This window comes from Hipposideros armiger, unplaced genomic scaffold (assembly GCF_001890085.2).
Source record: "Hipposideros armiger isolate ML-2016 unplaced genomic scaffold, ASM189008v1 scaffold_438, whole genome shotgun sequence".
In the NCBI taxonomy this organism is placed as follows: Eukaryota; Metazoa; Chordata; class Mammalia; order Chiroptera; family Hipposideridae; genus Hipposideros; species Hipposideros armiger.
The window spans coordinates 779,522-790,669 of NW_017731788.1; the positions used below are offsets into that span (position 1 = coordinate 779,522).

Genomic DNA, 11,148 nt, shown 5'->3' on the forward strand with positions numbered 1-11,148 from the left:
AGAGAGAGAGAGAGAGAGAGAGAGAGAGAAAGTCTTAAAGTCTTAAAAGCTACAGGGAAAAGAACAAATTATCATCAAAGGAAAAGCTAGACCAACAGGTAACTTCTCCAAAGCAATAATGGAGGCCAAAGGAAGGAGAATCTTTCACACACTGAGAAGAAAAACTGTGTACCTAGAATTCTGTACTCAGAAAAAATATATTTTAAGAAGATATTAAGAAGAAATAAATATAGTTTCAGGCAAACGAAAACACAGCAAGTACTCTGGTAAATCTTTACCGAAGGAAATTCTGAAGAATCCAAGTCAGGCAGAAGGACAGTAAGTAGTTCAAGTCTGAGATGCAAGATGGATTAAAGAGGAAGACAGTAGTAAATAAGAGTGTGGATAAGTCTAAATAAACAGTAAATGTATATATATATAAAAATAAAGCTCTTGAAGAATTGAAATCTAATTAAAATCTAGAACAACAAAAACAATATTAGGGTGTGGGTAAATCAAATTAAACTGGATGAGTTATTATAGTAACCAGAAAGTTGATATTGGCATTTTATAAGGTACATGTGAATATTCTTTTTTTTTCTTTTCTTTTCTTTTTGGGAGGTTGAGGGGGGTGGCGGGCATAGCCCACTATTGAACATGCAGTCTTGTTGTTAGGAGCATGTGCTCTCACCAGCTGAGCCATCCTGCTACCCATTGGCAGCTAAGTGGCAGCTCAGCTCAGGCGCAGCGTCACTGGCCCATGTGGGAATCGAACCAGCAGCCCTGTTGCTCAGAGCTCGTGCTCTTAAGCTAACTCTTAACTAACTGAACCTCTTGGTCAGCACTCAGAATGGGATCTTTTTTTTTTAGCTGAACCATCCTACCACATGTTGGCAGCTCAGCAGTAGCTCAGCTCAGACTGGGAATCGAACCAGTGACCCTGTTGCTCAGAGCTTGCACTCTTGAGTGAGCTCTTAACCAACTGAGCCACTCGGGCAGCCCCCTTAAGAGTACATATTCAAAAAAGAGGTAAAATAATGTGTAAATTCCAAACTAGTAAAGGAGAAAATGCAATAGTTAAAAATTAATCTTAAAAGGGGTAAGAAAAGATTTAAAAAACAACATAGAACAAGTGGGACAAATTGCCCCAAATTGGATGGTAGCTAAATTTACAAAATCTATTAATTAAATATAAATAAATCAAATGCCCCTGGCAATGGATAAAACTGTCGGACTAGTGTTTTAAAAATCCAAATACATGTTGTCTAACGGAAAATGTGTAAAATAAAAGGACACAAAAAGGCAGAAGTAAAAGGATGAAAGCAGATCAAGAAAATTTAACCAAAAGACAGTAACTATATTAATTTCAGGTAATGGAAGACTTTCATGTCAAAAGCACTACTGACCAGTGTCCTAAAAATGTCATCAGAACCAACTTCCTGTTCTCTTTCTTTTGTTTCCCTTTTCCCTCTTTCCTTCTAAACCCCCCTCTCTGTCTGACAAGCGGGTAATTCTTCTGCCTGCTTCGCTCCGATTCCATCCTCCAAGCCTCCAAGCTCTTCTCATTCACTATGGCTCTCCTAGGGCAGAGTACACACCAGGTGGGCCATGATCCCCACCCTGATAATGTGAGAAACATCTCTGAAGACCTGATGATTGAAGAATTGTTCATAGGTTGAAAGAAAGATTATCTGGGACTATCTTTATCCTACTCTGTTAGTTTGAGCCACCAATACCCAGAAAACTCCATATTCTCTGCTTTGTTAGGGATTGTCTGAGTGACCTTGAACAGGCAACTTACACCTCATTTCCCTGAATTTCTTATATATAAAATGCGAAGTCCTATCTGTTAACTAGGTAAGCAAAGTTACTGATAATAAAAAGCCAATATTTGTAAAGGTCTTAAGATACTTGTAAGAGCAATAAAAATAGTTTAGATTATAGACCAGTTGGTTATTCATTGGCTTGTCACAGAGGTTTGCAATGCAAAAGAGGATGTATGTCCTTCAAACTGCCAAATGAGAAAGGAATCGATAAGCCTTTGAATGTGTGACAAGCATGGTGGTTATTACAGCCTCACCCAGGGCAGCTACACAGGCCAGCCCAGATCCGCCTGTAATTCCTAGTCTTCTGCTTGCCAATTGTTTTCAAAAGGTCACCAAGTCCAACCCCTGCCTTCTGACAGACCTGCACTCAGGGAAAAGGAGATGATCTTTCCTACTTCTTTCTTTTAAAAAATTTAGACTATCAGGAAAAAAGACCTCACTGCAGATAGCTGACATCTCGCAGGGCCAACTGTTCATTTCAACTTACAAACAAAAATTTTGAGTGGCATTTCCTTTTGAAAGTCTCCCTGATCATGTTCCTCTCTCTGACATCTACCCTGACTGGCTACTACCCTCAGGGAGGCTGTGTCCAGAAGCAGCTGTGAGTGACTGTGGATACTTAGCATCTCTGTGCCCTGGTTTCCTAGAGCCTGCGTCCTAGGCTGGTGAGGCTCGAATAAGATAATGCACGGAATTTAGAGGCTGTGTGTTGGCTGCTTCTCTCCTCGAGGTCAGTGCTCTGAGTAGAATAGGTACCTCTTTTCTTGATGAAAGGAGAAGTGGGGGGGGGATACATATATATTAGTAACTTACTTCTAACCAAGCATTGATGGGTGGGTAAAGGATAGACTACCTTTTATAATTTTTCAACAGTGAAATTCATGGGAAATACCATAAAGATGGTAGCAGCATCTAAGAGGAATTTATATATGTCCTTCACTCAACTTGATTTCATATGGACAATATCTGTTACAAGAATGAACAGGAATAAAGAGATGGTATTTACGTCTTTACATATTAGATAGTACAAGGGGGTGAGTGGTAGGGAGGGAGGCGGAAGCCATGAAGGAAGGAAGGGGAGAGAAAAAGTCAGAATAATTTATAACATCAGCCTGCTTACCATAATTACAAATTATGTACTATTATAGCATCATGAATACTTTTCGTATATAACTGCTCAAATGAAATGTTTCATATAATTTTCCAACTTTTAGTGATAATTGAAGCCTTTTTATTTTACTTTTCTTAATATTCTGTATCAGCACATGGAATTAGACACTGTCTCTGTTACTAAGGCTTTTTAGTCCCTTTGATGTTTCTTTTGAAATGGAGAAAACAATAGCAAACTGTGGGGGCATGATCCAATGTTTACTTTGCAAAACAATGATTTAGGAATTCGTTTTTCCTTTTACGGTGCTGGCAGTGTGAAGAGCGTGGTAGAAGTCAGGCCGACTCCCGTGACAGTCACTAAGTTATTGCACAGAGCCTTGTTCATGGTAAACAGACAATAAACATCAGCTGGTCATGCTGAGTCTAGACCCACAAATTTGGGAGCCTAAAGTTTCCATTCCAATTCTAATTCAGAGAATTGGCTATTAAAAAGGGAAAATTTAGTAATGAGGTTGAGAAAGGAAAATACCCTACCATATCCTCCGATTCAGCTTCAGAAATTAAAAAAAAAAAACAACCACCCTTTTCCCTAATTAGCTAGAAGGAATGAAAGCGACTTGTCCCAGGAGGAAAATGAAAAGTGTGAACCAGTTCGGGAAAAATACAAATAGCCTTGGAGCCAGCCCCAGTTAATCATTGCACACCTTCCCTAACCTATACGACCTATATAGAGAATACTGAGGACTCAGTGCTTTTGACTTTGGTTTGTAACCCATATCATTGTTTTTTTGTTTTTGTTTTTTTTAAATATTTTTATTGGGGAATTGGGGAAAGGGGGACAGACAAGTTGCTGTCCTTTTGTTCTTCAGTCTAGTTGTGGAGGACGTTGCTTCACTAGCCCAAGTTGGCACCATCATTGCCTTCTTCCCAGGCGAGGCAGATCAGTCGCCGGCTTCTGGACGGCTGCTCACAGCGGCTGCTGGCTGCTCACGCTGGCTGCTGGCTACACACGGTAGCCCATGGCAACCCACTGCTGCAGCCTACACCGTCGCCGGCAACTCATGGCAGCCCAGCTCCAGGTCGAGCTGTTGTTCAGCATCTTAGCTGTAGAGGGCAGTGTCACTGGCCCTCATATGTGGGATCCAAACTGGGGCCTTCTGGCATCCCAAGCCAGCTCTTAACCAATGCGCCACTCGGCCGGCACCCCATATCATTGTTTTTAATTGGGTTTTAAAATTAATAGAGTATAAAGGTATGGGGATGCCTTCAATGTCTGAAACTAAGTTTGTGGGTTTCATTACCAGGATTCACTTTGAGCCACAGCCCACCCCTGCCACAGGCATTTTGACAGGTGTAATCTCAAAACACCAAACGATTTTAAAGTGTAAACCACCCACATGGTTCCGACAACTCTTTTCTATGTAGAGGAATCATTGTGGGAATTTGAAAATTACAATACAGGAAAAGTATTAGAAGTGAATTCAAAGATTGTCTCTGGCATAAGCACACATACAGTCTATTGGGTTGTCGGAAAAGTCATGATGTATTTTTTCTATGTTTTTCATTGCAAAAATGCGTCATGACTTTTCTAACAACCCAATATATTCCTTACTGTTTCAATTTAATTTCTAAGTTGAATTTAGTGATTGAATGCAGTGATTGTACTGTTACCATGGTTGGTTTTGTTTTCTGTTTTTGATGCTGTTAGTTTGTTTGCAATCAGGAGGGGGAAGAGAACTTTAAATTGAAACAACAAAGTCATCATATTAAAACGTGTGTGTATTGCTTCCCTTGTAATACTAACAACATCATGCACATGGTTATAAGTTTAGAAAACTAGAAAATTTTCCTAAGGTCAGTACCTCTTAATCTTTCTGTAAGTATTTGCAATTTAGTGTATATCGAACCTACCCCTGGCTTTTTATAATTGGGACTCTTTCCCCTTTAGGTCAGTTTCACTTCGATGAATTAATCATTTCTACTTGACCTTTAAGGAGGCCAGCTCTCCACGCTGTAATAGGTCCATTCTGACCAAAACTCTGTCAGACAGATTCTGAAAACACTTTAAAATGAATCAGGTCACAGGTGGGAGCCAAACGGAAGGATGGCAGGTTTCGTGTGAGATTTCCACAACAGGATGCTGACATTCTTTCAAGTTTTAGGCTTTCTAGTAAAGGGATGCCAGAAGGTGGCAAAAATACCTGAAGCAGTTAAAAGAGCGTTTGGAGTTTACAGAACCGCAGTTACTTCAACACAGCTGAAACAAACAAAAGACCTACCTAAGAAATGACCTTAACTTTAAACATTGAGCTGAGGACCTTCAAGGTTCTACCCTGAATTTCTAAGCACTTTGGTGGGAGAACCCATTTTCTTCCTGGCTGTCCTATCCTGGGCCTTGCAAGCTGGGCTGACCCACTGACCATCACACCCTGTTGGTCTCAAGTTCTGCTGGCATCCCAAGTAATCCCCTAGGATGCCACCCTCCCTATTCCCACATGAGCCTCATTTCTGGGTCGTACTTATCTCTTGACATTGGGCTCTTCATGCCAGTCCTGCCTCCCTCCTCAGATGCCATTACCATCTGTCCCCAGCTTTGGAACCCACAGCTCTCCTACCAGGTGGCAGGTGTCCTTCATCCACTGGCCCTGACTTTGTCATAGACAGAAATGAATGTTTCCTGTTCCTTCCCTGGTCCCACTGAACCCCAGACCTTGTGCAGCTCTTTATCTGGTCCTTAGCTTGTCTGCTTAAAACAATTTCTAAATCATTCACTGAGGCTCCTGATGCTGCTTCAAATAAGCAAGAAGGTATCAAGGCTCTAAGGTTTTCTTTTCAAGATAGGATGAAAGAAATGATAGGGCAGAACCCAGTCTTTGTGAGCCCAGGTGACTGCCCCAGGTGACTGACAGTATCAGCAGAGTGACTAGTCACTCTGGCAGTTGCCATGGAGACCACTCTTGTTTCCTGTTCTCATCCAGAGTCACCAACATACCTCAGAACATCAAATAACTTTAAGATATTTGTCTTTCCTAGAAACAGGTTGAATTATATGTGGCAGTAAATGTCAGCTCTTCACCAAACCCCTGGGTCCCTTCTTCCTGGGCACACACATTGCATGAGATTAGTTCCCACCAATAATATGAGCTCAGAGGTGATGTCTGGCACTTCTCGGCCACAACTTTTAAGAAGCAGATGTGCCTCTTCTACACTCTGCCTTTCTGCTTGCTGGGTGTAAGTGGTAAAGAGGCCCAACCAGAAATGGAAGCAGAGGGTCTCTGAAATTCTATGTGGAAGAAAATTACCCACCAACCAGGACACCCACATTGGCTAGCTAGGTGGACAGAAACCTCTATTGTGTTTGAGCCATTATACATTTTGCGGTCTTTTGGGTACTGAAGCCATGCCACACTAATTAATGCAACCAGTATTTTATGTTTTACAGCACTAATGTCAGAGTTTATGGACCGTCATCCTGGAAAGAAGGACTAGCAGAAAGGGCAGAGGAGCAGGAAGGAATAAATAATGGGAGTAACTACCAACATTTACCACAATGTAACCATGTACCAAAACTTAAGTTAAACATATTATACATACTGGCTTATTTAATTATATTTATTTCTCCTAACAACTTTCGGGAAATAGTACTATTATTATCCCTATTAGTCAGAAGTGAAAACTGAGGCAGAGATGTAGTACTCAGGAAGCCATGATTCAAATCTGTTGACTCCACAGCCCAAGTTCTGGTTGAGTGCCCACGACTGTGTTCTAGGCACTTCGTACAATTTCATCTTCGTAACACCTTGTAAAATAGGCTATATTCTCCCCATTTTAAAGATGAGTAAGCTGAGGTTCAACAATGATAAATGATTTGTCTAAGCTTAGAAAGATTCAGGCAAAGGTCTGAGTGTCTAAAGCTCATTCTCTTTCCATCACACAATTGAGGTCAGACATTGAGGCTGTTCTTTCATGCTGATAAGAAACTGGCTAGGCCTGACATATTAGTCAACCCATCCTTCGCCCCAGCCCACAGGGAGAGCTGCGTCAGCCAGGATCGGATCAGTCACATTCAGGCCAAACAAAGCACAGGAGCCCGTGGCGTGGAAACTCATTCTTTTAATGAATAAAGGGATTCTGCCTTGCAGGAGTTGTAGTCCCAGTCCACAAATCTACCTCGGAATACTAAAGTCATGGAGGGCCACCAGGAACCTTCTTTTTATAAGGACCTCCTGATCCTCTGAGAAGAAATACGACGGGAATGTCAGGGCTGATCAGAATACTGGCACCGACTTGAACAAAGATGGAGAGAGGGAAACTGGCAGGACTCCTGAGTGGAAATGACGAATGGAGGAAAGCCACTTCCGTCTGTCCCCACACTTGGCTTTTTAACCTGAATGGCCCACCCTCTCATTACACCCCTCCTGGCCCCTGTCAGGGCTGGCCTCTCAGGGACTAGCTGACATCAAGGAATCCCTCAAGACCAAGCCCCATCCCTTCTCCCTCCTGCCTTGACCGGGGGAATTATTGGCATAGTTAAAGTCTAGGAGAATGGCCAGTGGTAGAGGCTCACAGTGGGACAAGACGGTGGCCTTATATAACCTCCTGGCCTGTGCTATGAACCTGAAGGACAAAGGTCAGTTTGGGACCAAAGAGCCACAGTCCCATATTCATCCATACAACCCATAGACATTGTGGTGAGAAAAGGCACGGAGGGCCCTGAAGGAACTGGGCCACCGCGGGGACCGCACAGGAGTGACAGGCAGCTCCGTGGTGCCCATCAGGCAGTGAGCCCATCCTGGTTTCAGGGTTTCCTAGGACCAGGGCTGCCACGGCAGCAGCACCACAAATCACTGCAACTGTTCAATTTTTCATTAAGCAATTTATGTAATGTTTAGTGTTCATGAAACTAATGTACTTATACCTTCTGGATGGCGTCTCTAAGTACCGGATGTAATTCTAATGGCTAAGCGTACACTAAATTCATTTCCTAGCAGTCATATGTTATATTACCTACAACCTCCTTTCTCCATCACCCTAGTGAATGGAGAGGCAACTCTAGCACAGTCATGCTCACTTACTTTAATTCCTTGTAATCCATAGCCAGGGATGCCCGGAGGGCCAGGCAAGCCTTTCTGCCCGATATCACCCTGTTGGAAGAAGGAGAGAAATCAAGACAAGTGTGAGAAGATTTAGGGAGAAACAATGTATTATCGCTCTTGGCTTCATTCTTATTTCAGTCTTTGCAGGACCTTCATCCACTTTGCCCATAAGCTATATAATATTTTATAGAAAGCAGTGGTTTTCCAAAATTTTTAAGCCTCAGAATCCTTTGCAAAAATCTTGCATCTAATCCAAATATCAGTAGAGACATGAGGCAGAGCTTCTCGGCATAAGGAGAAGGGGGGCCCGGTAGCCTTGTCTGCTTGGGTTCCTCTGGCTGCCCTACCCCCAACCCCTCGAACACCAGGGGTGTGCAGACCGCTCACACACACTGCTCTGTAGCTTTACTGCCTTCCTCCATTTCACTGCGGAGTGCTAACTCACCAGGGCTGCAGTTAAAGATTCAGAGGCTATTGGTGTGATCAGTATTGAATTTTTAAGAAAATATGTAAATGAAGCAAAAAGTATATCATTTCCCAGTATGTGCTCCTTAGACCATAAGTGGACCCCATATTTCTTTAGGAAAAACTTCTGTGGTCAAATGAGGTTGCAAAATGTTCTACATCGTGGTATGTGTCTCCCCTTAGAGATCCCTAGCACATATTAAAATAGTAAAGCCTCGAAGAAGTCCCACAATAGGTTAGTTTCACTATCCCTGAAGTTCCTGAATTAACATTTGATGGAACAAGCTTTGAAGAAAGGCTAGGTTAATATAAATTACATTGTAAGTGAGGCCTTTTCTTTCCTGTATGAAAAACAGCTTTATTTTTTTTTTCTGATTGTAAGAGAAATACCTGCTCCTTGAAAAAAAAAACAGAAATAAAGATGACTCTGAAGAAGAAAAAACAGACACATCTTCCCATCACCCAGTGATAATAACTACCAACTTCTTGGGGACATCTTCACCCACATAAAGTGATCTATCTATAAGTTAAGAAATAGTCCACTGCCTAAATGGAGTTGATGGACCAAAAAAAAAAAAAAGCTTGGTGATTCCAAGCTCCTTTGTAAAATCTCTGGCTTATAAAGCCTTTTTCCTTTCCTTTCTGATAACAGAGTTTAATTCACTTCTGTGCATTTTGGGCGTGAACGCACCTACTTGAAATTTGAATTTGTGATGGGTAGATCCTTGGTATCTGTTCTCCCTATGAACATGCCTGATACTTCTGTACCATACTTTTTGAACAAACCAAAGAAATATTTGTTGAGGACGTGAAAGAACAATTAAAGCAGGGCTTCTCAACCTCAGCACTATTGACATTTTGAGCTGGATAATTCTTTATTATGGGAGGCTGCCCTGCGCATTGTAGGGTGTTTAGCAGCATCCATAGCCTTTATCCACTAGATGCCAGTAGCACTCCTTCCACAGTATGACACCCCAAAATGATTTCAGACATTGCCAAATGTCCCCCTGGGGTGGAGAGGGGAGGACAAAATCTCCCTCATTGAGAAACACTAGATTAAAAGAATAAAGGATGAGTAATCACCAAATTGGAGGTGGCAAAAGGAAGAGAAATATTGTAGAAATGAGAGCAAAGGGAGTTTTTCTTACAGTCCCTGGAGACAATAAATCTAGACCCTCGCCCTGAGGCCCTGATAGTGTACTACGCACATCTGATACAATAGGTACATTAGCTGGTGAACTGTTAAAATGCCACCTGAGGCACCTCCGACCAAAGCTAAGATGCACTTCTTAACGATGCCTCTGAGGAACCTAGAAATATTTTGGGCACTTTGCAACCACTTTCTTTGGAGACACTAGCTTTCTAATTACTTGGGGGGAAGAGAGTGACTTCATAAACTTAAATGTTCTACTTACTCAAAGTTTACATGATATGAGAAAAGCAGGCTTTTCGGCAGCAATCAAGACAGAATAAGTCAACACCAAAGTGAACACTATGAAGTTCATGTTCATTGGTTTGTCACTGATGGTCCCCTCGCACACAGCACAGACCTGAGGACTCACCTTTGGCCCCTGGGTTCCTATTCCCCGAGGCCCAGAGGGGCCTGGAGGACCTCTGACGCCAGGGTCTCCCTGAAAAGACACAATGAATAACAAGTGACTGATTTAAAAAACAAAACAAAACAAAACTTTGTGTTGTATATTCCATAGAAAATTTCATATTAAAAATATCTCATAGAAATTTTCATATTAAAAATTTGAAAATCCCAAATCCTTGAATTTGACTAAACTATCAATTGAGCCCTTTTCTCCTAGATCACTTTCCTAAACTTGACAAAGGAAGTTTTATCTCCCTTTGTTTTCATTTCTTATTGCTGGTTAGCTCTGCAAGCCAACCAATAGGGGTCCATTTCAAAGCAATCCAGTCAATTAACTTTTGGCAACCTAAATATATGCTTTTTCCAGAGCTCCTTTCTCTGGAATTTGGAAAATTAATTACTGCCATTGTGAAAAGAAGACAGGAATAAAAAGCAACCATGAAAAGATAGAACCTCATCCTGAATTAGTTGCTCTTACTATTTTGTGCAATAGAGATTATGCTACTTGAGCTAGGGATTGGCTGGTTGATCAATCTGCCACTAGAGCCGTTGTGACTGCAGGGTCAATACTATAAAGACTTCTGTGGTTCTCCAAAGTGTGACAGCTTCATAACAGGCAACCATCACCAGAAAAGTGGTGAGACCTGATTAGGGTAAGTCAGGCCCTGGGGTTAGAACTACGTGAGATGTGAAGGACGGGAAGAAGCAAAGAGATAAACATCTCTTCATTAGCCACTTATTAGGCATGTTCATATATGTCATTTGATAGAATGTAGTATTTACAACCATCCGGTATTACACCGGTGACTAATTTACCTAACTCCTCTGGACCTCAGTCAATTCATCAGGTACATCGAAAATCATACCTACACGTCATGGGGAAGGCAGTGAAACAAAGAAAGTGATGCTCCTATCACAGTGTCTAGCACAGAGCAGGCACTCAGCAAATGTTAACTCCCCACCCCACCTGTTTTATGAAAGAGGAAACTGGGGCCGGCCGAGTGGCGCGATGGTTAAGAACTCGCTTGGGATGCCAGAGGGCCCCGGTTCGGATCCCACATATGAGGGCCAGTGA

The 11,148-nt window shown here is 42.0% G+C and overlaps 1 protein-coding gene across 1 annotated transcript in view; it reads right to left on the reverse strand.

Moving 5' to 3' along the window:
- COL28A1 (collagen type XXVIII alpha 1 chain) overlaps positions 1-11,148 on the reverse strand; it is a 166,958-nt gene that overhangs the window by 66,160 nt on the left and 89,650 nt on the right. The window contains exons 26-27 of the mRNA XM_019665289.1: positions 10,039-10,107; positions 7,991-8,059 (exon numbers count right to left, since the gene is read on the reverse strand). Of these exons, the coding sequence (XP_019520834.1) occupies positions 7,991-8,059; positions 10,039-10,107 (138 nt within the window). The remainder of the gene's footprint in view (positions 1-7,990; positions 8,060-10,038; positions 10,108-11,148) is intronic.